At 43.5% G+C, this 27,679-nt stretch overlaps 1 protein-coding gene across 1 annotated transcript; it reads left to right on the top strand.

The window, feature by feature from the left end:
- Positions 1-202: 202 nt before the first annotated feature.
- Positions 203-26,554, top strand: PET100 (PET100 cytochrome c oxidase chaperone). The gene is made up of 4 exons (XM_068274591.1): positions 203-312; positions 9,763-9,849; positions 20,040-20,072; positions 26,323-26,554. Exons 1-4 carry the CDS (start codon positions 241-243, stop codon positions 26,389-26,391), a joined length of 261 nt encoding a protein of 86 aa, XP_068130692.1. The 5' UTR covers positions 203-240; the 3' UTR covers positions 26,392-26,554.
- The last annotated feature ends 1,125 nt before the right edge of the window (positions 26,555-27,679 follow it).

Genomic DNA, 27,679 nt, shown 5'->3' with positions numbered 1-27,679 from the left:
GTTTCTGGTGTGATTCACACACTACTGCAGCCAAATAGATCAGCAGGGCTGCCAAGCAACTGGTATTGCTTAAACTGAAATAAATATGGCAGCCGCCATATTCCTCCTCCTTTTTTTTTTTTTTTTTTTTTACATCAGTTGTCCTTTAAAGAAAAAACATTTTTTTGGTTACAGCTAATATGAATCATGCGATAAATCTGCAGTGTGTCTACTTTCTGCTTACATGGAATCAGAGATATCATGCTGTTAACATGCTGTGTTAACAAATTAGCTGCTCTGCCAAGGACTGCTGGGATTCCTGAGCTGACATGGGTGAGAGATCAAATTACACTTGTGATTAGTCACATGCTTTGAGGGGTGTGGGACAGATACATGAAGTTCCAGCAATAACAAAAGTGCGACAGGGTCAGCGATATGGGGTGGGGGCAGCCCTTCCTGCTTGCTATGTATGTATGTATGTAGGTGGGTCTTACACCTGACCTGGGACATAGTATGCCAGAGAAAATAGTAGGTATAGAGTCCCGACATATTACTGTATATTCAAATTGGATTAAGGTAATTGGGCAGTTTTGTTTTAAGTGTGGGGGTAACTACCAATACATTGTTTCTCACCCTGCACATAGCATAAATGGAAGGCTATACATAGTACTGAAGTACCAGCCTTTGATGTGTCCAATGGCAGTGAGTCATCAATTATACAATTAAGTCGGTGTACATGTTATTGAACATATAGTTACTGTCATAGGGATGACTCCTAAGTGACAAGTCCCACTAGATAGTGTATGAGTTGTGGTTTTATCCTTCCCCAGATATGCTGGTGCTTTCCCATGTGAGCAGTTACTATAGGGAGATGCATTGTATGTCATGCTCTATGGCACTACACAGGATGCATGTCCTGTGTTTTTATAACCATCAACTTTCTCTTGTAGCCATGTGGTTTCAGCTAGGAGGACAGGTCCAGTAGTAAGTGTCCCTTGGTAAGGGATAGATCATAGGGAACAGTGGTGCATACACAGGTACAGGATGTAACTTCAGTTATTCCTTCCTATACCTGTGTATGCGCCACTGTGCGCCTCCTATCCACTATTTACTACTTTAAAATTGTGACTTTCTGCTAGTTATATTTTAAGATAGGAAGAGGCAGGCTTTAGCCCAAAGTCAAATTTTCAAGGTGTTATTATACAATACCATTTCTATAGCGCTTTTCTCCAATAGGACTCAAAGCGCTTAGGCTCTCTCAGATTCAGTAATTGGTAGTAGGATGAAATATTCACACAACAAAAGTTATATTTCTGCAAATGGCAAACTGAACAGGTGGATTTTCAGTCTAGATTTAAACACTCTAGAGATGGAGCTGTCCTGATCTGTTGAGATAAGGAGTTCCAAAAGGTAGGGACAACATGACAGAAGGCTCTGGGACCAACAGTTTCCAAATGGACTCTGGGTATGACTAGATTATTAAAACCTGTGGATCTGAGAATGCGGGGATTGCTACGCAGCTGCAACATTTCTTTCATGTATCCAGGGCCCAGATTATTCAGGGATTTAAATGTCAGTAGGCCGATCTTGAATAGGACCCTCCATTCTATAGGTAGCCAGTGAAGGGAGTGCAGGACTGGCGTTATGTGGCAGTGACGGGGTTGGTTGGTTAGCAGTCTGGTAGCAGTGTTCTGTATCAGCTGTAGGCGGTACAAGTCCTTTTTTGGAAGGCCAGTGTAGAGAGCTATGCAGTAGTCCAGTCGGGAGGTAATGAAGGCATGAACTAAAGTTGGTAGAATTTCTGGGGGGGGGTGAGGTGCTTGATTTTTGCGATGTTCTTAAGGTGAAAATAGGATGATTTCACCACAGCAGATATGTGAGTTCTGAAGTTTAAATCCCCATCAATTAGAAATCCCAGGCTACGCACATGATTAGAGCTGCGTAGATCCATGCCTCCTATTCCCAGTGGTGAAGACTGCAAGTTAAGTTGTTTTGTTGTCATGCGCTGCCCTCCGATCAGAAGGACTTCAGTTTTGTCTGCATTTAGTTTCAGCCAGTTGTCATTCATCCATTGCTGTAGTTCACGTAAGCAGGCGTTTATAGTTGGAGTTGGGTCTGTCACACCAGGCTGGAGGGAAAGATATAGTTGGGTGTCGTCTGCATAGCAGTGGTATGTCAGGCCATGTTTTTGGATTCGTTTTCCAAGCGGTAACATGTAAATTGTGAAAAGCAGGGGAGAGAGGATTGAGCCCTGGGGCACCCCATACTTAAGTGGTATAGGGGTGGACAGGAAGGGCCCCATAGAGACTTTTTGGGTTCTGCCACTCAAGAAGGATTTGAACCACTGAAGAACTATGCCATCAATGCCGCAGTATTCCTGTAGCCTGTTTATCAAGATGTCATGGTCAACTGTGTCAAAGGCTGCAGAAAGGTCTAGCAGTATGAGGATGGAACACTCTCCTCTCTCTTGCCATGAGCAGGGGGTTGTATATTTGGATGAGGGCAGTTTCAGTGCTGTGGTGTTTCCTGAAGCCAGACTGGAATAGGTCATAGCTGTTGTTTTGTAGGATTTTGGATTCTAGCTGGAGATATACAGCTTTTTCTATTATCTTTCCCAGAAAGGGAAGGTTAGAGACAGGTCTGTAGCTGGTCATGTGTGGCTTATGGGGGCTAAGGGGGGTGGGAGATAGAGGAGATAAAAGAACACATAGAGTTATGTGGATGCAGCATGAACATACCTCTTTGCTTACCATAGGCAGCTTTGCCTAGAGTTAGGTATATTTAACTGTTAAAGCCCATCTTAACCTTTTTGTAACTTATTGGAACTTTATGCCCCTCCACGCACCCTCCGCTCTGCCAGCAAGATAAAGCTGGTTATTTCCAGGATACTGTTAACATTTGGTGCCTGGGCCTTTTCCTATGCAGCCCCTACTCTATGGAACTCACTTCCACAATCAGTACGAGAGGCTCCTTCTCTGGACAGCTTTAAAAAAAGGCTAAAAACTCACCTATTTTCCCTAGCCTTTGAGATTGCATAATGCAGGGTCACAGTGCTTTTAGTCCCCAGGGAGAAAAGCGCTATAAAAATATTATTATTGTTGTCTGCACACCTACTATTTCTGGCAGTTTGCTAACATTGGACTATGTACACATCACTAGGCTGTGTGTGGACGGCCCAGTAAGGCTAGGTTCACACTGTTGCTAAAACCACTCCGTTTATCAGATGGGAAGGCAGTAGATAGACGTTATCGCAGCCTATCCCAAGCAAAGGAACCATTCAGACATGACCATTGCTAAAGGCCCCATTGCTTTAGTTCTAATAAGCAGTCTGAAGGCCTGTGTGGTATGCGATACTGACTGATGCTGATGGAATGAAAGACAGAGATCTTGGAGGGAGATGTAATTTGGGGTCCGGCAACGCCAGAGCCCAGAATTACCGCTACGTGGGGCGGGCAGCATAGCATTGCTGCCATGACGACGCCCAGCTTCAGTGCCTGATGCCGAAATGAACTTTTTCGCTTTATCATTGCAACATATGAACCTAGCAATATGTTTTCTGCTAAACCCCTTAATGAGAGTCCACTGCCTAAATGCAAACTTACAAAAGTGCACAACTTTTCTGGACACACAGTACAGACCAAAAGTTTGGACACACCTTCTCATTAAAAGAGTTTTCTTTATTTTCATGACTAAGAACATTGTAGATTCACACTGAAGGCATCCAAACTATGTATTAACACATTTGGAAGTATAGTACATAACCAAAAAGTGTGAAACAACTGAAAATATGTCATATTCTAGGCAGGGCTGAGGAGTCGTGGAGTCGGAGCAATTTTGAGTGCCTGGAGTCGGGAAAAAATGCACCAACTCCGACCTCTTAATGAATTTGTAACTGTAATTAAAATAGAAAATATGATAAAATGTTCTATTTCCCACATAATAGTCATTAAAAATAATGTGTGCGTGTGTATATATATATATATATATATATATATATATATATATATATATATATATATATATATATATATATATATATATATATATATATATATATATATATATATATATATAGTAATAGCTGTGCTCAGTCCACAAAAATGAAATAAACCAATCAAAATTAGTTACTTGTGCTGCTTCAATAAAGCAGTCCCTGTATTTTTAAAGTCAGATATACACCTCTGATTGTGACTGTATATATGATGTGTACACAGGAATCTCTTATGTATACTGAATAACATCTATGCTGTAAGAATAAAGCCTGATGTGTAGCCGTGTCACTAATAGAGATGGTCAATGAGATGGAAATCATTCTGCGTTGATTCTGATTTATTGCTCATGAAATAAAATAATTTGATATGTTAAAATTTGGTTTGGTGGCTACAAATTAAAGGGTACCTGAGACGGATGAAAAGTAAAGTTTTATACATACCTGGGGCTTCCTCCAGTCCCCTTCAGGCCAATCAGTCCCTCGCTGTCCTCCACCACCTGGATCTTCTGCTAGGAGTCCTGGTAATTCAGCCAGTCAGCACAGTCCAGCCACGTGCAGCTCCTACAGCCAGGAGCGTTCTGCACCTGCGTAATAGTGCTGCGCAGGTGTAGTACGCTCCCGGCGGCGGAGTGTGTGCATGCGCACTACGCCAGACTGGCTCAAGTACCTGGACTCATAGCAGAAGATCCAGGTGGCGGAGTAGGACCGCGAAGGACTGATTAGCCTGAAGGGGGCTGGAGGAAGCCCCAGGTATGTATAAAACTTTAATTTCATCTGTCTCAGGTTTACTTTGTTACACAGTAGTACTATACTCTATATACAGTGGAGGAAATAATTATTTGACCCCTCACTGATTTTGTAAGTTGGTCCAATGACAAAGAAATGAAAAGTCTCAGAACAGTATCATTTCAATGGTAGGTTTATTTTAACAGTGGCAGATAGCACATCAAAAGGAAAATCGAAAAAATAACCTTAAATAAAAGATAGCAACTGATTTGCATTTCATTGAGTGAAATAAGTTTTTGAACCCCTACCAACCATTAAGAGTTCTGGCTCCCACAGAGTGGTTAGACACTTCTACTCAATTAGTCACCCTCATTAAGGACACCTGTCTTAACTAGTCACCTGTATAAAAGACCCCTGTCCACAGAATCAATCAATCAAGCACTCCAAACTCTCCAACATGGGAAAGACCAAAGAGCTGTCCAAGGATGTCAGAGACAAAATTGTAGACCTGCACAAGGCTGGAATGGGCTACAAAACCATTAGCAAGAAGCTGGGAGAGAAGGTGACAACTGTTGGTGCGATTGTTCGAAAATGGAAGGAGCACAAAATGACCATCAATCGACCTCGCTCTGGGGCTCCACGCAAGATCTCACCTCGTGGGGTGTCAATGGTTCTGAGAAACGTGAAAAAGCATCCTAGAACTACACGGGAGGAGTTAGTGAATGACCTCAAATTAGCAGGGACCACAGTCACCAAGAAAACCATTGGAAACACATTACACCGCAATGGATTAAAATCCTGCAGGGCTCGCAAGGTCCCCCTGCTCAAGAAGGCACATGTGCAGGCCCGTCTGAAGTTTGCCAATGAACACCTGAATGATTCTGTGAGTGACTGGGAGAAGGTGCTGTGGTCTGATGAGACCAAAATAAGGCTCTTTGGCATTAACTCAACTTGCTGTGTTTGGAGGAAGAAAAATGCAACAAACGACAATGACCCAAAACATACAGCAAAGGCAACAAAGGAGTGGCTCAAGAAGAAGCACATTAAGGTCATGGAGTGGCCTAGTCAGTCTCCGGACCTTAATCCAATAGAAAACCTATGGAGGGAGCGCAAGCTCAGAGTTGCAAAGAGACAGCCTCGAAACCTTAGGGATTTAGAGATGATCTGCAAAGAGGAGTGGACCAACATTCCTCCTAAAATGTGTGCAAACTTGGTCATCAATTACAAGAAACGTTTGACCTCTGTGCTTGCAAACAAGGGTTTTTCCACTAAGTGTTAAGTCTTTTATTGTTAGAGGGTTCAAAAACTTATTTCACTCAATGAAATGCAAATCAGTTGCTATCTTTTATTTAAGGTTATTTTTTCGATTTTCCTTTTGATGTGCTATCTGCCACTGTTAAAAAAAACCTACCATTGAAATGATACTGTTCTGAGACTTTTCATTTCTTTGTCATTGGACAAACTTACAAAATCAGTGAGGGGTCAAATAATTATTTCCTCCACTGTATGCACTCCCCACAGAGCTTCAGGGAATCCACTGAGAATGTTGTGCACATTGAACACAGAGGTGTTGTCTATCACCCATAAACCTTGTTCAGATTGTACATGAAGTATGTGTAATAGAGGAAGAATCTCCTCATTCTCCTCCAGAGTACCTGCACATCATTCTTACATGTACCCACACTTACATTGCCTAGGGCCTGATAGACGTTCTTTGTTCCAGTTTGTACCTTTTACAAGTATTCTTACCAAGGACTAGTTTTAGTCTAAAGGGAATAAATATAGTAGTCTACATATTCTTCTCACTTCAGTTGTCTTGTAAAATTCCTAAGTGTTGGCAGTTAAGAGACGAATTTCACGTTACATACTTTTAATCAACAAAATTGTAATATGCAAATTAGAGGAGGAGGAGTCGGAGTCGGTGGAATCCTAAACTGAGGAGTCGGAATCGGTGGATTTTTGGACCGACTCCACAGCCCTGATTCTAGGTTCTTCAAAGTAGCCACCTTTTGCTTTGATTACTGCTTTGCACGCTCTTGGCATTGTCTTGATGAGCTTCAAGAGGTAGTCACCTGAAATGGTCTTCCTACAGTCTTGAAGGAGTTCCCAGAGATGCTCAGCATTTGTTGGCCTTTTGCCTTCCCTCTGCGGTCCAGCTCAACCCAAACCATCTTGATTGGGTTCAGGTCTGGTGATTGTGGAGGCCAGGTCATCTGGTGCAGCACCTCATCACTCTCCTTCATGGTCAAATAGCCCTTACACAGCCTCGAGGTGTTATTGGGGTCATTGTCCTGTTGAAAATTAAATGAGGGTCCAACTAAACACAAACCGGATGGAATAGCATGCCGCTGCAAGATGCTGTGGTAGCCATGCTGGTTCAGTATACCTTCCATTTTGAATAAATCCCCAACAGTGTCACCAGCAAAGCACCCCCACACCATCACACCTCCTCCTCCATGCTTCATGGTAGGAACCAGGCATGTAGAGACCATTCGTTCACTTTCTCTGCGTCGCACAAAGACACGGTGGTTGGAACCAAAAATCTCAAATTTGCACTCATCAGACCAAAGCACAGAATTCCACTGGTCTAATGTCCATTCCTTGTGTTCTTTAGCCCAAACAAGTCTCTTCTGCTTGTTGCCTGTCCTTAGCAGTGGTTTCCTAGCAGATATTCTACCATGAAGGCCTGATTCACACAGTCTCCTCTTAACAGTTGTTCTAGAGATGTGTCTGCTGCTAGAACTCTGTGTGGCATTGACCTGGTCTCTAATCTGAGCTGCTGTTAACCTGAAAATTCTGAGGCTGGTGACTCGGATCCGCAGCAGAGGTGACTCTTGGTCTTCCTTTCCTGGGGCGGTCTGCATGTGAGCCAGTTTCTTTGTAGCGTTTGATGGTTTTTGAGACTGCACTTGGGGAAACTTTCAAAGTTTTCACAATTTTTCGGACTGACTGACCTTCATTTCTTAAAGTAATGATGGCCACTTGTTTTTCTTTACTTAGCTGCTTTTTCTTGCCGTAATACAAATTCTAACAGTCTATTCAGTAGGACTATCAGCTGTGTATCCACCTGACTTTTTTCCACAGCGCAACTGATGGTCCCAACCCCATTAATAAGGCAAGAAATCCCACTTATTAAACTCATTTCAGGTGACTACCTCTTAAAGCTCAGCAAGAGAATGCCAAGAGTGTGCAAAGCTGTAATCAAAGCAAAAGGTGGCTACTTTGAAGAACCTAGAGTATGACATATTTTCAGTTGTTTCACACTTTTTGGTTATGTACTATACTTCCACATGTGTTAATACATAGTTTGGATGCCTTCAGTGTGAATCTACAATGTTCATAGTCATGAAAACAAAGAAAACTCTTTGAATGAGAAGGTGTGTCCAAACTTTTGGTCTGTACTGTAAAATGTAATGCTATTATGATACTGTAAGTCTGATACAATGGACGTGCATGAACGTGGTGCCTGCAGCAATGCACTGTGTAGTGTGCAGGGCTGTGTAGCTGGTACAAAAATCATCTGACACCTCAGTTTATGAAACCTCCAGGTACCCAAAATTGCTCCGACTCCGAATCCTTAAGCCGCATCTACACGAGTAGATGCGGCCTCGATGCTCCTTATCAATCGAGCCGCTGATGCGGCTCGATTGATAAGATCCGACAGGACGGATCTCCGCACCGCCGATTCCCTGCTCGCTCCCCGCGAGGGGACAATGGCAGGGAATCGTGCGGGAGATAAGCTGCGCCGGTGGGGACGAGCGGGCACGAGCGGGGAATCGAATGCAGCGCACGCGCCGGGCACGCGGAAGAGGCGATCCGGCGGCTAATCGAGCCGCCGGATCGCTGCAATATGGCATGGTGTAGATGGGGCTTTATGCCGTGGATACACGGCTTGTTTCTTGCGCCGGATCGAGCCGGCGGCTCGATGCCGACGCATCCCCGCTCGACCGCGCGGATCGATTGCCGCTCGTCCCCGCCTGCGCTTCCTTATCACCGCTCGATTCCCTGCCATTGTCCGCCGGCAGGGATCGAGCGGGCGAGGGTCGAGCGGCATGATCGGGCCAGCTGAATACTATCAGCTGGCCGGATCAGCTGGTTGATACACGGTACAGAAACGTACCGTGTATCCCCAGCATTAGTCTAAAGGCCCTTTTAAACTTAATCAGTTGCTCTCAGGTATAACTGAAAGAAAACTGATTTTCAAAGTAACGCCAATGTTTTCCTGTGAAACTTTTCACACTTAAAGAGAAACTCCAACCAAGAATTTAACTTTATCCCAATCAGTAGCTGATACCCCCTTTTACATGAGAAATCTATTGCTTTTCACAAACCGACCATCAGGGGGTGCTGTATGACTGATATTGTGGTGAACCCCCTCCCACAAGAAGCTCTGAGGACCGAGGTACTTTTGGCAGTTTCCTGTGAACCTTGTTGCATTGTGGGAAATGGCTGCTTACAGCTGTCTCCAACAGCCAAAACAGCTAGCAGCAGCTACATAACCTGTCCAAAGTAAAATAAAAATGTCACCATGTAATAAATGTCAGAATGTAAATTGGGGAGAGGATTTTACAATGAGCAAACACTGACAAAATCATTTATACATAATCATTGTAAAAATGAAGCACTTTTTTTATTGCATTATTTTCACTGGAGTTCCTCTTTAATGTGATTTAACTGAAATCTTTTTCACAATGCACTGCTATGGAAAAACGTGTACCAACGCACACTAGCTAATTAAGTGTAAATGGGCCCTAATACTTATCATGTTGTGGAGTTGGTACCAAAATCATCCGACTCCTCAGTTTTTGAAACCACGACTTCGACTCCAGGTACCAAAAATTGCTCCGACTCCACAGGCCTGGTAGTGTGGACCTAGCCTTACCTTCCTGTTTAAAGTTTTTTGAGATTGTTTATATCATGTCTGTAAACTCTACCCAAAATTATGATTGTACAGAAATTTGTAATGTGATAATTGTTAATCTCATTAAATTAAATAAAAATAGATAAAATAATTTGGCAAAAGTCTTTCTTCTTCACTACTTGTCGTTTTAATATCATTCCTCTAGATGGCACTATATCTTACATTTCCCGTGACTATGTTTTGGATCGCAAATCAGCCACAGTATTTTGAAGAGTACATAGTAAAGCGAAAGGTATGCATTGTACAGTTTGCTGTTGAATATAACTTGAAGTCAGAAAGCTGCTAATCCTATACAGCTATGATACATGCGTGTGTTTGTTTTTATGTTGCACATTCTCTTGTACTTAAATTGCATCCAAGCCTCACTAAAGTCTCTTGGGGATACCTCCCAGTGAAGTTGACATTAGATATAGCAATCCTGAATTTGATTACACAAAAAAAGCCTATCCATTGAATATACTAAATGTTGTGTTTCAGTGAAGTGAGGCTTCTGCAGGAAAAATCAGGCTTTTAAAATTTAGTCACATGACTTAAATCACCTTACTTGAAAAGTATATGAAGTTACATGTGACAATAAAATAAACATGCTTGCACAGTCCCATTCAGATTCCTTCTTAAAGAGGAACTCCAGTGAAAATAATGTAATAAAAAGTGCTTCATTTTTACAATAATTATGTATAAATGATGTAGTCAGTGTGCCCATTGTAAAATATTTTAAATCCCTAATTTACATTCTGACATGTATTACATGGTGAGTTTTTTTTACTGCTGGCAGGTGATGTAGCGACTGCATGCTTTTTTGGCAGTTGGAAACAGCTGTAAACAGCTATTTCCCACAATGCAACAAGGTTCACAGACAGGAAACTGCCAGGAGTACCACGGTCCTCAGAGTTTCTTGTGGGAGCGGTTTCACCACAATATCAGTCATACAGCGCCCCCTGATGGTCTGTTTGTGAAAAGGAATAGATTTCTCATGTAAAAGGGGTATCAGCTACTGATTGGGATAAAGTTTCTCTTTAAGCTGTTAGGAATAGGAGGAGTTAGGAAGGTCTCTCAGGCAGTGCAGTGTGTGAGGGGAATTGCTGTTGCTGAGGTAACCAACACATCTGCTGTCAGCAGGCTCTGAGTGAGGGGGAGGAGCCCTTCACAAATCACAACTAGCCTGCACTGCTGCATTATCTGTATAACTGTTAGGAAGCACTGTTTAATCTGCAGCAGTTTAGAGATGGATTTGCACTTTTCTTAACCGTAGTGCAGCTCTAGAAATCCATGATAAACTGCCGCTATTACATAGGCTTTGGGAAGTTTCTTACTATCATGCAGAACAGTTCCTCTGCTGATTAGAAGTTCCTGATAGCTCCTCAATACAGTACCAGGATGATAGCCTGAACGGTGTCATAAACTTTTGTAGAGCAGGTCCACTGAGAGTTTTCTTAATGAAAGGTCTCCATTTCTTGAAGAAAGATTTGGTTTTGGACTCTATGTTTAATAATGCATCCAGTCTTTCTAATCCTAAAATGTGCGAGAGTTTCTCTTTAAGGTCCCAAATATTAGGAATAGTAGGATAAATCCAGCGATTGTATATAACTTTACGTGCAGCAATTAAGAATATATGTGCCAAGTCAGAGAGCTTTGATTTTGAGGTATCCTGTATAGGCTGAGTATCTTCAAAGTTAAACAAACACAATATCGGATCCTTTTGGGGTTGCTTTTTACAAATCGTGTTAATATAGGATAATGCATCATTCCAAAATGTAGCAATCTGTGGACAAAACCATACACAATGTACCATAACTGCAGCTTGAAGACCACACTTGGGGCAGGCCCCTTTATAACCCTCTGGGAAGGTTTTATATTTTATATTAAATGCATATTTGGCGCGATAAAGCATCATTAAATGGGAGCCTCTCCAGGCCTCACTGACAACTAATTTTCAAATAAAGTTATTGCCTTCAATGATTTTATTTTCCAATTGAGGAAGGTCAAAATATTTGTGCCATGGCCTCATGTTCTGTGTACAGAGTTCCTGGGATTTGAGATTGCATAGTCCAGATTGGATTATTGAGAACAGTCCCATTCTTATATAGAATAGGCTGTGACCCCCCCCCCCCCCCCCCCTTAACACCTGTTAATTATTATTTTTTTACCTTTTACATAATAACTACAATACTTGTTACTGACACAATGCAGTATCTTATGTGTCAGTGATGAGAGGACAGAGGTGCCTGATACTTTTGGAGGGGAGCATTAGCAGCTTGCCCAGAAGATTCTTCTCTCCCCCTTTCTGTAAGGGTTGAGATGCTAACACTTTGCCTTGTTATTATTTCAGGCAGGAAAGCTGTCAGCCATGGTCATAGTGACAGATGTACTGTATGTATGGTAATGAGGGGTATAGGCATCATTGCTCTCTTTCTAGTCTGTGCCTCCTAACCTATATCACTAGCTTGCCTGCACAATGGGTATTGCTGTCAACTCTCCTGCAGGTGGCGCTGGTGACCTGATTTGTGCACACATTGGCTACTGAATTCTCAGGAACTAGGGATGGTCAATGAAATGCAAATAATTGCATGAATAAATAAGTGCACGTGTTTATTCAAATGTATGCAGCTTAAAATGTCCCAATCAAATCTCACCTCGGCCTCATTCCGATTGGTCCTATTTTCATGCAGCATGCATTTGCATAAACATTTTGCATAATCCTGCAGCGACTTGGAATTATTTTAATCTGATTGACCATCCCTATTAGCCATGTGTGCTTCATGGCTACTTACAGACCGGTCTAATCCAATTTGAAAGTGAGGAACAGTAAACCAGGCAACTGGACAATCTATTTTAAAGAGGAACTGTAACATAAAAAGATCCCCTGGGGGGTACTCACCTCGGGTGGGGGAAGCCTCCGGATCCTAATGAGGCTTCCCACGCCGTCCTCCATCCGTCAGGGGTCTCGCTGCAGCCCTCCGTGGAGTCCGGGCAGCGGTGACGTCAATATTTACCTTCCTGGCTCCTGCGCAGGCGCTCTGACGGCTGTCGGCTCCGAACTACACGGAAATACCCGATCGCCGTCGGGTCCGCTCTACTGCGCAGGCGCAAGTTTCCTGCGCCTGCGCAGTAGAGCGGACCCGAATGAGATCGGGTATTTCCGTGTAGTTCGGAATGGAAAGCCGCCACAGCGCCCCCGCTGGAGCCAGCAAAGGTAAATATTGAAATGACAGTCGGCACAGTCGCCGGCTGTTCGGAGGGCTGCGGAGAGACCCCCGTGGGACAGAGGACGGCGTGGGAAGCCTCATTAGGATCCGGAGGCTTCCCCCACCCGAGGTGAGTACCCCCCAGGGGATCTTTTGAATGTTACAGAGTCTCTTTAAGTAGTAACTCTGCATTTCTTATTTGCTCTAAAAGCTGCTTTACAGCATAAAATCTACTACTACAAAAAAGTAAATTTAAGTAAAACAGCATTCAAACAGTTAAACACAGTCAGGGCCAGATTTTCCATAAGGCACTATAGGCACATGCCTACAGGCGCCTGAAGATGGAAAGGCAGCTCACTCTCCTCTTCGAGTGCCTCACTCCTTCCCTATATAGAGTCCCGAGCAGAGCATACATGAGGCTTTCTGCATTCCACTGATGAGATTGAGGGGTACCTCCTTTTTACCTAATACTAAAGGGCACCTGTGGCTACCTACACCATGCAGGGAAAGTAGGGGGGAGGTGAAAACTGGGCTAACCAACAGTGTGGTTTTGTGGGTTCATTGAGGGTGAAGTCTAGGGTACCAGAACATCTATGCCTAAGGGCTTCTGTGATGTAAATCTGGGCCTGAACACAGCACTTCTGGCTGCATCTGAAGAGGTGATAACATTACAGTATCTTTTGTTTACATTCCTTTGTCAGATACATTTAGAAACCTAGCAAACTGCATAAACTGAGCTGAGAAGCAGAAAGCGCTGAGAAGTGATCACTAGATAGATTTTAATATATAAATACAGCAGCTATGCAATAAAATGCACTGGCAGCTTTCAGAGGCGATAAACTGTACTTTGGGAATTTGTAGAAAGACCATATTACTTGTGCGCAAAAGCAAATATGATAACTGTATGGGTAATAAAAAGTAGGAAAACTCATTTTTATTGACTGTTATCTGAGTTTTATTAACTATAGTTAATTAAAATTAGACCTATACATGTATGTATGTTAAAATTCAAAATAAGCAAAATTGGTCAATGCAGCGCCTTTGAAGCAGTAAATAAAAGCTTATTTTCACAGGGGAACGTACAGTCAATTGCGTAATCTGCTGAATATACTCCAATTAAACACCAGGCATATGGCCAGGCATAGCACTCCACCTAGAGGATACACAACCACACCCCAAATGCTGCCTCAGTAACTATGTACAGCACACATTGAACCTGAACCGAGTAAAAGTATTTAAAATAAACACATGATGTACCTGCAAATGAATATTCAGGGCCGGATTTCCCATAAGGCACTGTAGGCACGTGCCTACAGGCGGAGCTAAGTATGAGAGGCGGGTCCTGTCCCTGAATGTCCCCCTCACAATAACGGCTGTGTTGTTCCCCTTATTAAAACCAAAACATTCTAATCTGTATGGCCAGGAGCAGCGCCTTTCTACCTCTACATACCCAGCTGCTTGCCGATCATCTGCCTCCTCTCCCCGTCTGCGCTCCTGGCTGGTTTGATTTGTTCAGCGCTGTCATCAAAGAGATGACACGTGCAGGAAAGTGTGTGCTGTGCCGCTGATAGAAAACAGGAAGCCGGGTTCTGCAGTGGCACTGGCTCCTAGTCTTCCTGTAAAGAGTGCAGAGTAAAAGAGCTTTAGGATAGGAACAGGAGAGCGGCTCCAGCTTCAACTGGATTGGGATGAGCAGAGCGTTCCAGGAGGAGGTCGGGTGCACCCTCAGGGGATGCAGCAGAAGTGAGTTCTGTACTCTGAGATGTTGGAATGTCCGTGCCTCTGTGTGGTCACCGTCTGCAGGTCACAGACCATTGATCTGAGGAATGCACGTCATTGTATTTACAAAACTGAAGTCAGGTAACCGGAAGACGTAGTCTCTTCTAAGGAGACACTATTGTAGAGTTCCAAAGTTATGTCTATGCATGTGCTGTGCATTTATCTGCCTCATATCTTATGATGAAAAGAGGGAATTAAGATGTCACCACTTTACAGGTGTTTTTCAAGTTGCAGCAACTCTGAAGATAGTGGTCATGTGCAATTTACATGGTTTTCCCTGCTGATTACAAGGGGCTGCAATTATGCACATCATGCTCCAAAAACAGTAATAATAGTTAATGCTTGACAGCTAATCTCCCACATTATCTTTTGCAGTAGCTGCACCTGTGTGCAGAGGGGGGTGTTTGTTGACAACTGATCAAGGGGCAGACAGTGAAGCTGCAGTTTTGGGGACATCTGATACCAGGGAGGGAAGCAAAACACATACATGACTAATAAAAGGGAGAGCAGTAGATCTGAAGTTTCTCCTCTGTAGTGGCTGGACATGTACTCCTTCTGTACAAAGGTCAGACAGAGAGTGGGAGATTGTGCCTTAGCTAGTGTGCATTCATGTGTTTTTTTTCACAAGTGTGTGTGTGTGTGTGTGTGTGTGTGTGTGTGTGTGTGTGTGTGTGTGTGTGTGTGTGTGTGTGTGTGTGTGTGTGTGTGTGTGTGTGTGTGCCTGTGTTTAAGTGAGTGCGTGTATGTGTATGTGTGCCTGCATTCAAGTTTGTATGTATGACAGTGGAAACAGACCCTAGGTTCCTCGCTTGAGGACTGCCAGTGGGACTTAGTGAGTTGAGTGCCACTGCCTTTTATCATACATCTGTATTGAAAGCCTATTGGGTAGGGAGGGTAGCTCAGCACTGAGACACAACTCTAAGTGTGGAGGGAGGGAAGCCTGGGGAATCACTAGACTGACAGGGATATAGAGGGGGCTCCCTGCCTAATGCCAGCAACTGCTTTCAGTCATTTACAGTTTAATTCCTGCATCTTATCACTGACCTCAGGAGCCTACACTCTAATCCTTGTATCATGTCACTAAGGATGACATAAGACAGTAATTAGAGTGCAAGATTCTAAGGACAGTGACATGGGGGTGTGGCCTGATTAGAGGGGCGGAGTTAAGGGCGCCAGAACACCTGTGCCTACAGGCTCCAGAGTTGTAAATCCGGCCCTGTGAATATTACATACTTATCTTGCAGTCAGTTCCCATCAAAAGCTCACCATTTTCTTTAACAACGATTCCTTGTCAGAAGTTAGGAAGCATAAGAAGCAAGGATGCCGGCACTGCAACACATACAACACAGCAGTTGGAGGGGGAGAGAGAGGAGGGCAGCAGCACAGTCACAGGCTAGGTATGCAAGCAAGGGGTCCTCAGCGTGCTCAGGCAAAAGCAGTGTCTATATGGGAAAAGAAAGGAGAGAGCTGTCAATCCTCTTTTATTCATAATTCCACATATAAAACAAGGCAATATTGCACATAAAAAATCATGGCACATACCATTAGTGACTGTGGATGCGGTGGGTGCGTGGGGTGTAGAGCCTTACAGCTGTTTTGCGCTCCTGCGCTTCTACAGAGGCTGCAACGGGGGTACTGGCGTGGGCAGCACGGTGGCGTAGTGGTTAGCTCTCTCGCCTTGCAGTGCTGGATCCCTGGTTTGAATCCCGGCCAGGGCACTATCTGCAAAGAGTGTGTATGTTCTCTCCGTGTCTGCGTGGGTTTCCTCCCACATTCCAAAAACATACAGATAAGTTAATTGGCTCCCCCTAAATTGGCCCTAGACTACAGTAATTACACTAGATAATATAGACATATGGCAATGGTAGGGATTAGATTGTGAGCTCCTTTGAGGGACAGTTAGTGACTATATATATATATATATATATATATATATATATATATATACTGTACAACGCTGCGTAATATGTCGGCGCTATATAAATACTGAATAATAATAATAATAATAATAATACTTTGGGCTACCGTGCGGCATCCTGCTGCTCAAAGCTCCGCCTCCCCGGCCATCAATTCCCATCCAGTGATAGGCTGTTCGAAAACCGAGTACAGCCTCGGTTGGGTGACGTCAGGTACTACCTGACTACGGTGGCCTGCGTGGGAGACACACTATTAGGTTTCCCAAGCAACCTTATGCAATGCAGGCCATCCACTTAAGTCAGGATTGTTTGCTGCCATCTTGTGGCGCAAACGAATATTACAGCCAAAGTCTGTAAAGTGCATATATCAGTGCAACGCATTAATAAAAATCAATTCTTAAGGGCATTTCTATGCCAAATAAAAATGTGTCCTTATGTGTTCCTATATTAATTGTGTTAAAAAAATGAAGTATATTTAGTAACATAAAAATATCTAACCATGATTTCATATAAAAAAAGTGAATCATAAATAGTGTGTGAAAATTCATATAAATTCCAATTCACATAAAAATATTATTAGTAACAAGGTGAAAAACAAGGGTTGTGTAAACAACCAGAGAAACAAGGTTGATGTGCAAATATGCTTATGTGTACCGACAAGAAAGTGATGAGCAAATTAGTGGAAATGTTAAAAACAAAAAAGGGGAGAAAGAAGATGTTACAACCTCCTCTTACTGGAAGGGCTACAGTGAAAAAAAAGGGGGGGGGGGGGGAGGAGGGAAGAGGTATGGAGTATTTATGGTAATTAATTTGAGTATCAGGAGGTATCGGGAGGTATATAATGTAGACATCTTGTAATGGATATATGTATATTTAATGAACCTGTCCCCTAACAAAATGGTAGCAGTAGGGTATTGTACCGTGTTAGCCATCAGTAAAAGCAAGAAGTTTTAAATCAGGATGATACCATTTATTGGCTAACTACAAATGAATAAGAATAAACAAGCTTTCGGCCTTGCAGCCTTCGTCAGGTTTACATCCTGTTAACAAAATGGATAACAAAATGGATAACGGAGAACTATATGGGAAGGAATGGCCATAACTCATGGTATTGGGAGAGGATTCTATCACATTAGCAAAGAACATGGAGAAAAAGTATTTTCCTCAGACAAAAAGCATGGCGATCTAGGCATCAATGCACATACATTATTATTAAGGGTCCAGAAAGCATGATAAGTCAGTGTGGTCGTTCATGCCTAATGGGCCCATCGCATCAGTCCTTAACCACCCTGGCGTTCTGATTAAATCGCCAGGGTGGCTGCGGGAGGGTTTTTTTTAAATAAAAAAAAAACTATTTCATGCAGCCAACTGAAAGTTGGCTGCATGAAAGCCCACTAGAGGGCGCTCCGGAGGCGATCTTCCGATCGCCTCCGGCGCCCAGAATAAACAAGGAAGGCCGCAATGAGCGGCCTTCCTTGTTTTGCTTATATCGTCGCCATAGCGACGAGCGGAGTGACGTCATCGACGTCAGCCGACGTCCTGACGTCAGCCGCCTCCGATCCAGCCCTTAGCGCTGGCCGGAACTTTTTGTTCCGGCTACGCTGGGCTCAGGCGGCTGGGGGGACCCTCTTTCGCCGCTGCTCGCGGCGGATCGCCGCAGAGCGGCGGCGATCAGGCAGCACACGCGGCTGGCAAAGTGCCGGCTGCGTGTGCTGCTTTTTATTTGATGAAAATCGGCCCAGCAGGGCCTGAGCGGCGACCTCCGGCGGTGTTGGACGAGCTGAGCTCGTCCAGACCGCTCAGGTGGTTAATATCATTCGAGCTTATTCTCTTTTTAAATTTTTCTCCCTGTTACCCCCACGTCTTGGGGGTGGAATCTGTATTAGTCCAGCGAAGGTTAATTTAGTGGGATCCCCCTGATGGGCCTCTCTCATGTGTAATTACTCGAGTAGAACCTTTGCCTGATTCAATCGAATGGAAATGTTCACGAAATCTCCTATTGAGTGACCTAGTGGCTTCCCCTATGTAAAATCTGCCACAGGGGCACCACAATGCATAAACGGCAAAAGACGTCTGACATGTAAAAAAATCCCGTATACGACGCCGCATAGGGCCTACCTGGTAACACGAACCAGTGGCCATAAACTCACACGAAATGCACCGACCACATCTGTGGTTCCCCTGTGGCAGGTGGCTAGCAAGCCAATTAGTATTGCTATTGTGTGATACAAGTTCACTTTTGCTGATCTTCGAGCCAATGGTTGGGGCTCTTTTAAAGGAGAACAATGGTCCCTCTTTGACTAGCGGACTCAAAATAGGGTCCCTTAAGAGAATATCCCAGTTTTTTTTTGGTCATTTCTTTTATTTTATCCGCCATAGGGGAGTATCCGAACGTGAATGGGACCTGTCCTTTCCCTAGGGATTTCTTTTTACAACTGTGTCTCTCCAAGAGTTTTTTTCTGTCCATTTTGTTTGCTCTCTTAAACGCTGTCTGAATGGCTTTTTGCTCATATCCTCTATTGATCAGTCTTTCTCCCAATTCTGCCACTCTCCCCATCTTATCACTAGTCCCCTTGCCTGTCTGAACCCAACCACCTCCTGGTTCTTTCCCCTGCCTGTCCCAACCCAGCTCCTAGTAGTCCCTTCACTTGCCTACTCCCTGCAATAACTTCATCTGTTTGAGCACCCATTAGTCTCATCACTTGCTTGAGCATCCTCCCATCCCTACCTAACTCTTAAAAACAACTGTAGTGAGAAGTATATGGAGGCTACCATATTTTTTTCCTTTCAAGCAGTACCAGTTACCTGGCAGCCCTGCTGATCTATTTGGCTGCAGTAGTATCCAAATTACACCAGAAACAAGCATGCAGCTAATCTTGTCAGATCTGACAATAATGTTAAACACCTGATCTGCTGCATGCTGGTTCAGGGTCTGTGGCTAAAAGTATTAAAGGCAGAGAATCAGCAGGATGGCCAGGCAAGTGGTATAAAAGGAAATAAATATGTCAGCCTCCACATACCCCTTGTTACAGTTGTCCATTAAAGAGGAACTTTAACCCAATCATCAGCCGATACCCCCTTTCCCACAAGAAATCTTTACCTGTTCTTGAATAGATCATCAGGGATGTCTGTATGGCTGATATTGTGGTGAAACCCCTCCCACAGTGTGATGTCACACTCCGCAGAGATCAACTAACAGAACTAAACATGGCCACCTGTAATACATTTCAGAATGTAAATCGGGGAGAGGAAAGATTTTACAATGGGCAAACACTGAATAAATAGTAATTTATACATTAATGTTGTAAGATGCAGTATAAGCAATTTGATTACGTTATTTTCACTACAGTTCATCTTTAACCTCAACCTGCCGTACACCCCCATACTGCCTAACCACCTCGCCTATCTGATGGCCAAATTTTGCCAGGAAAAAGCAAATCGCATGTGTTTTTTTAACCATGTAAATGTTTTATTGAGCTGTATTCTGAGCAGTGTGTGATTTTTATATTGTTAATAATATTTCCATGTCTTGTTTGTTTCAGCGAGAGATTTTCCCCCCAGTGGACATTGAGGGGGTAAGAGTATTACTGTTGATGTTTTGTACACAGGGCATGATTTGTACTTTTTACTGATTATGAGCTCCACTAAAGACAATCAGTGACATGTCTGTAAAGTGCTGCTGAAGATGCCAGTGCTATATAAATACATAATAATATGGTAGAACATTAGATTATGACTATGGTAGGATTAGGGTGTGAGCTCTTCTGAGGACAGTCAGTGACATAACTATGTGCTCTGTAAAGTGCTGCAAAAGATGTCCGTGCTATGTGAATACATAATAGTATGGTAGGACATTAGACTATTACTAAGGTAGGATTACCTTGTGAGCTCCTCTGAGGACAGTCAGTGATTTGACTGCATTCTGTAAAGTGTTGCAGACATCAGCACTATATTATAACATAGTAAACTGTACACATGAGACTGTGATAGGGATGAGATTGTGAGTGAAAAGGCAAACAAGAGAGGGGAAATGATAGAGAGAGAAAGGAAGGAAAAGATGGGAGATTAAAAGAGAGAGGGGATAAGATGGGGGAAGAGTGTAGGGAGAAGGGACATAAAGCACAAAATTGGAGAGAACAAGAGAGGGAGAGTGTGATGGGAAGAAAAGTAAAGAGTGGAGGAGGAAAGAAGACGTTACACGTGGAATGACTGGGCAATAAATCAGGCAGGGCAATCTGAGAAACAGATTCAGCAGCTGTTGGCAAGGCAGGTTATCTTTGTATATAGCAATCTAATGCTGGGAATACACGGTTCGTTTTTGCCTTCGTTTTAGCCTTCGATTCGTTCAGTAAACGAATCGAGTGTTGAAAACGTATGTGAAAATAGTCATAATCTCATTATAGTTTCGATTAATAGACCCCAAAAACGAACGACTAGTGATCGAACATGTTTGATATTATCTCTCTTTATCCATCTAATCGAGCCATTGGTAGGCTTGATGGCTGTTCAGATCGATTATATGTTCGTTTATGTTAGTCCGTCCCTGTAAAAAGGGATTTTCGTTTCGTTTCTTTGCAGCCTTCGATTATTGGAAAAACGAAACCATCAGAATCGGAAAAAAAACCGAAACCGTGGGTGGTGATATTAACCGTACGTTTGATTATTTCGGGAATGAAAAGCACAAAAGGCACAATCGAAACGAAGGCAAAAACGAAACGTGTATTCCCAGCATTAGGCCCATATGCAATTATTTTTTTTCACCTGAGTTATCTCCTAGGAGATAACTTTAATCTTCTATTTAAACTAAGTTTTTATTATTTTACAATTGAAAAAGTACACACAAATTGGTGAAAAAGTCATATCAAATTTATTTTCATTGTTTTCTTTCTCGCTGCTGGATTAAAGGGCATTTTATAACAAGTTGTGAATATATCACCTAGGTCCTAGGAGATAACTCAGGTGAAAAAGAGAATTGCATATGGGCCTTAGTGCGTTACAAGTCAGTGTAATGTTATCTGTTTCATAATCCTGTGTGGAGTTTTTGTTCTTATGTTGCTGGTGCTGCCTGACTGCTGGCTCGTTCAGACAATCAGTGATCTATAGCCCTGCTCTCCTCTCCTTCATAAAGTTTTCCATAAGAATGTGCACTCACCGGTCATTAGAACGTGCACTCACCACTCAGTGCACAGTGATGGCAGCCATATACAGGAAGTGGACACCGCTTGCTCGCTCATCACTGTGAGCAACAGCGTGTATGCAGTGCAGTGAGCAAGGGGAGCTGTGAAGGAGATGCAAGCAGGACTACATATCACTGACTTGGTGCAGACGGGGCAGCGGTACAGGAGACAAGTGAAGCTCCGCACAAGGGTAATTATGAAACCTCTGATTAGCTGTCAGCTGCAACGTCGCCCTAGCTTAAGCCCCGCTCTAGGCCACAGCCTATGTGGCCTGCCCACAAATCCGGCTATGTTTGTACAAGTTGTACAGGTCTGTGTACAAGAAGATGACATGTCAGTATTATTGTAGCCACTAGTTGACCTAAGCCAGTTTAAAAACGGGCTCTAGGTCTCTAACACCGCCGCATGTCTGCGCACCCGTCCGCCCGCGCACACACCTGCCCAGCTCCCTGACCCCGTCCTCCTGTCCCAACGGCTGTCTGTGCTGCACATGCGCAGTAGCGCAAACGCACGGACACGCAGGATGACGCAGGGACACTTGAGTATTATTATATAGGATACTTTTGGTCGCACTGTCGATTGGGCATGCACCTGGTGGCACCGATTTTTATCTGATTCCGATTATAATAATCAAATCGGATGGTCGATCGGCTGCTAAGTCGCCTGATGTATGGTCACCTTTAATATAATACCTTTATGGTTTTGTAAACTTCAGTTATCTCCATTTGTAAGTTATCTACACATTTGTAAGTACCGTAAGAATTTAGACTCTCTCTAACTTTAACTCTATTCTTAAACTCTAATATAAGATGAAAGTGAGGTTACTTATTACTTACAGGAATACAGGTAGAAATACAATACAAACCTATATTTTCCCCCACTCCATAGAAGTCCCAAAAAAAATCCATTATTTGTCTTTTACAGCCACCCAGCACTAAACCTTTCCTCTAAACTTTCCTAGCGGTAGGTATAAAAACAGGAAACGCCAAGAGCCCCAATAGTGTAATTCAGACTGGACAAGGTGGCAATAAGTTTGTGTTGCTAAATACTCACAAGTCAGGGTCACCAGCAGGCAACCACTGTAAAGGCAGGTAGGGAGATTGTCCTGACCCCACTCAGGATTAAGAAGTCGCTCTCTGTAGACAGGAAGAAAGGGTAGCAACCCTCCACCAAGGGTGGACTCAAAATTGTATACAATGAACAGAGGCGCCAAAAGTATAAGATTAGATTAAATGAGCTTAAAAAACAACTTAAATGGCAAAACTGAAGGAGGAAGTAGTGGTCTTACCTCCCTCAAGCAGACACGACAACGACTGCGATTCAGACAGTCAAGCACATTTATTAGGAACTCCCAAAAGAAATGCAACGCGTTTCGCAGGTTCAACCCCGCTTCATCAGGCAATATAGGGAGGAGTATCAAACAATCTGCACAAGGATTCAAATTAAGCGCCTCTCTTAATTGAATCGTTGAACCTGCGAAACGCATTGCATTTCTTTTTGGAGTTCCTAATAAATGTGTTTGACTGTCTGAATCGCAGTCGTTGTCGTGTCTGGTTGAAGGAGGTAAGGCCACCACTTCCTCCTTAAATTTTGCCATTTAAGTTGGTTTTTAAGCTCATTTAATCTAATCTTATACTTTTGGTGCCTCTGTTCATTGTATACAACTAGTGGTAGGTATGATTACTTCCCTTTTTTAAGGGTCTAAAAGCGGTGCAATTTTTTTCACAGGTTTTTAGACCCTAAAAGCATGATAGATCTGGGGCAGCCCTGCATATAACTCTCCTCCCCTGGATCCAGCGCTGCAATTTTCCCTCCGTCCACCAGGTAGCGCTCTACCCCTATAGTGAGATTGCCGTCTGTCGCCATGTGACAAACAGCGTTCTCACCAGAGATATTGAGAGCAATCGAGGCCCAGAAGAAGAATGGCTGCCAGTGTCTGGATCCCGGGTAGCTAATATACAAAGGCGCGCTGCGAGCAGGCTCTGCATATACCTCCCCGTGGCTATCCCATGTCAAGCTCGGGGTTCCCGCTCTGAGCTGCAGATTTTCGGCCCAAGTCTGACTCTGGGTTACCGCTAAGGAGGTTAAAGTAAACATGAGGCAATACTAAGATAAAAAAAAAACAGACACCTAAGAAGCAGGAAACCTCTGGATCCTCCCCACGTACTCCTCCAGACCACCGCTGCAGCCCAAGAGTCTCCTGGAGACTGCAAGCATGCTCCTGTCCATGCACGAATGCGCTGCACCTGCGCAGTAGCATGGAGCTGCTTGTGCACAAGTTGCTTCGGCTTACTGCACAGGCAAGGCAATACTCACGCAGGCACCGTACTGCTGCGTTCGGGCATGAAGAGAAGCACAGTGACGATGGGGGCCAGGAGGACATGGTAACCCTCTGGAGGATCCAGAAGCTTCCTTCTTCTTAGGTAAGTATCTTTCTTTTGACCTTGGGTTTGTTTTATATATACAGTGGCTTGCAAAAGTATTCGGCCCCCTTGAAGTTTTCCACATTTTGTCATATTACTGCCACAAACATGAATCAATTTTATTGGATTTCCACGTGAAAGACCAATACAAAGTGGTGTACATGTGAGAAGTGGATCAAAAATCATACATGATTTCAAACATTTTTTTACAAATAAATAATTGCAAAGTGGGGTGTGCGTAATTATTCAGCCCCCTTTGGTCTGAGTGCAGTCAGTTGCCTATAGACATTGCCTGATGATTGCTAATGACTAAATAGAGTGCACCTGTGTGTAATCTAATGTCAGTACAAATACAGCTGCTCTGTGACGGCCTCAGAGGTTGTCTAAGAGAATTTTGGGAGCAACAACACCATGCAGTCCAAAGAACACACTAGACAGGTCGGGGATAAAGTTATTGAGGATTTTAAAGCAGGCTTAGGATACAAAAAGATTTCCAAAGCCTTGAACATCCCACGGAGCACTGTTCAATCGATCATTCAGAAATGGAAGGAGTATGGCACAACTGTAAACCTACCGAGACCAAGGCCTTCCACCTAAACTCACAGGCCGAACAAGGAGAGCGCTAATCAGAAATGCAGTCAAGAGGCCCATGGTGACTCTGGACAAGCTGCAGAGATCTACAGCTCAGGTGGGGGAATCTGTCCATAGGACAACTATTAGTCGTGGACTGCACAAAGTTGGCCTTTATGGAAGAGTGGCAAGAAGAAAGCCATTGTTAACAGAAAAGCATAAGAAGTCCCGTTGCAGTTTGCCACAAGCCATGTGGGGGACACAGCAAACATGTGGAAGAAGGTGCTCTGGTCAGATGAGACCAAAATGGAACTTTTTGGCCAAAATGCAAAACGCTATGTGTGGCGGAAAACTAACACTGCACATCACTCTGAACACACCATACCCACTTTCAAATATAGTTGTGGCAGCATCATGCTCTGGGGGTGTTTCTCTTCAGCAGGGACAGGGAAGCTGGTCAGAGTTGATGGGAAGATGTATGGAGCCAAATACAGGGCAATCTTGGAAGAAAACCTTTTGGAGTCTGCAACAGACTTGAGACTGGGGTGGAGGTTCACCTTCCAGCAGGACAACAACCCTAAACATAAAGCCAGGGCAACAATGGAATGGTTTAAAACAAAACCTATCTATGTGTTAGAATGTCCCAGTCAAAGTCCAGATCTAATTACAATTGAGAATCTGTGGCAAGATCTGAAAACTGCTGTTCACAAACCCTGTCCATCTAATTTGACTGAGCTGGAGCTGTTTTGCAAAAAAAGAATAGGCAAGATTTCAGTCTCTAGATGTGCAAAGCTGGTAGAGACATACCCTAAAAGACTGGCAGCTGTAATTGCAGCAAAAGCTGGTTCTACAAAATATTGACTCAGGGGGGCTGAATAATTACGCACACCTCACTTTGCAGTTATTTATTTGTAAAAAATGTTTGGAATCATGTATGATTTTCATTCCACTTCTCACGTGTACACCACTTTGTATGGGTCTTTCACGTGGAATTCCAATAAAATTGATTCCTGTTTGTGGCAGTAATGTGACAAAATGTGGAAAACTTCAAGGGGGCCGAATACTTTTGCAAGCCACTGTATATATACACAATGTGTGCATTTTACAATATTGCATAGATATGTACCTTTCATATCCATGGAAACGTACCTTTCTCTATACCCACGTGTTCAGAATTGTAGTGTGAGCAAGTCTGTTCTGTGTGTGTGTGTGTGGGGGGGGGGGGGGTTTGAAAACAAAAACCTGACACTTACCTGGGGCTTCTACCTGCGCAGTAAGCTCCTGGAGACGCGAGCGGGAGCTAGGACAAATAATTGCACTATGATTGCGGCGGGGTACGGCGGATCGTAGAGAACGGCGCGGGCACATGACAGGGGTAGAAGCCCCAAGTAAGTGTCAGTTTTTGTTTTTCTACTACCCCCCCCCCCCCCCCCAGCCGTGTTTTTACAACCATTAAAAAAAAAATTGGTGTCTAGAAAGAATTTTGATTTGATTGTTACTGTAATGTCAGTTTGGTTGTGAATTCGTTTTTTTTTTTACTTATGGCAAGCTCATCTTTGTTCTACTGTCCTTAATAATTCCACACAATAAATACAAAGGTTTTGGGAAAAATCTTAATGGTTCATCCATGATCTATGTGCTTTTTGTGCCCTCAGAAAATGCTGCTAGAAGAAGCCAAAAAGGAAGCAAGAAGGAAGAGAGAGAGCATGTATATGCAAGACTAGAATTGTCCAGCAGAGGTCGCTGCTCCTTGTGCGCCTGCTATTATACTTCATTGTGCCCAAGTGTATGAAGAGTGGTGGTGTTTCTACAGCCATGTTTATGATTGTGTGTTTCGTCATGTATAATGTGGGAATACTTCTATATTAAAGATCTTTGTAAATATTGTTTGAGCTATTGCTTGGTTGTTTCTTTACAGTTTAGGCCTCGTTCACATTGTGTCAGGCGTTATAAGGTACAATTATATAAACTATAACCGTATGTATAAAATCAAATACTAAGGCCTCCTACAAAAAATGGGAGTCGTGTTACATTAAAACGCCCAACAAAGAGTGAAAAGTCAGGACAACTCTTTACTTTTAAAATAATTTCAGAATCAGAATCATTTTTATTTTCGCCAAGCACGACTGGGTCGTGCCCGGAATTGGTTTTGGCACAAAAACAGGGCTTAAAACAGGAAAGGACACGCAGTAGAGATACAAGGATAAACATAGTTGCATACATCAGGCAAAAGCAATACCGTAATTACATACGAAAAAACATTTCCACAAGGAGATGCGGGATTTTGGCAGTGCAGACATAGTTAAACTGACAATTCCGGCTAGTAGTGGGAGATGGGTTATGGAGAGGGGGAGGAGGTGATGGTAGTGAGGGGAAGAAGCTGTTCCTGTGTCTTGTGGTCCTGGTGTAGATGGACTGATACCTCTGGCCTGAACGGAGCCGCCTGAAGAAGCGGGAGCCTGGATGTGACGGATCACTCGCGATCCGCAAAGCTCTGGTGTAGAGGAGGTCCAGAGGGGGGAGTGGTTTTCCGATAATTCTCTCCGCTGAACTGATGACTCTTTGTAGTTTCTGTCTGTCGCTGGCAGAAGAGCTTGATTACCAGACCAGGATAGAAGAACAGAGAACAGATTCAATTGTGGCTGAGTAGAAGCTCGCCAGAAGTTTCTGGTCCATACCGAACTTCCTCAGTTGGCGAAGGAAGAAAAGTCGCTGCTGGGCTTTCCTCTGGGTAGAGGTGGTGTTGGCCTTCCACTTCAGGTCGCTGGAGATGGTTGTGCCCAGGAGACGAGCACAAGGAACTCTTGCGACTTCTGTGTTGTCGATGTGGATTGGGGTGGAGTGAGGCCCCGCTTCCTAAATTTATTTAATATATAAAAGTTGTCAGAATTATTACAAATCAAATAATACGAATCAAACAACCACCAAATATTAACCACAAGGTACTTCTCGGTATAAGCTGACTATACACTTCAGAGCAAAGTTGACCACAGATATTAACCAATAAAATCA

This window comes from Hyperolius riggenbachi, chromosome 3 (genome assembly GCF_040937935.1).
Source record: "Hyperolius riggenbachi isolate aHypRig1 chromosome 3, aHypRig1.pri, whole genome shotgun sequence".
Classification (NCBI taxonomy): Eukaryota; Metazoa; Chordata; class Amphibia; order Anura; family Hyperoliidae; genus Hyperolius; species Hyperolius riggenbachi.
The sequence above is the reverse complement of the archived record's forward strand: the minus strand, read 5'-3'. Positions and strand labels throughout refer to the sequence as shown.

Coding starts and splice junctions, on each gene's coding strand:
- PET100 (XM_068274591.1), top strand. CDS start 241: ATGCTGTTAACATGCTGTGTTAACAAATTAGCTGCTCTGCCAAGGACT. Junction 313..9,762: donor GGATTCCTGAGCTGACATGG/GTGAGAGATCAA, acceptor TCATTCCTCTAG/ATGGCACTATATCTTACATT. Junction 9,850..20,039: donor AGTACATAGTAAAGCGAAAG/GTATGCATTGTA, acceptor TGTTTGTTTCAG/CGAGAGATTTTCCCCCCAGT.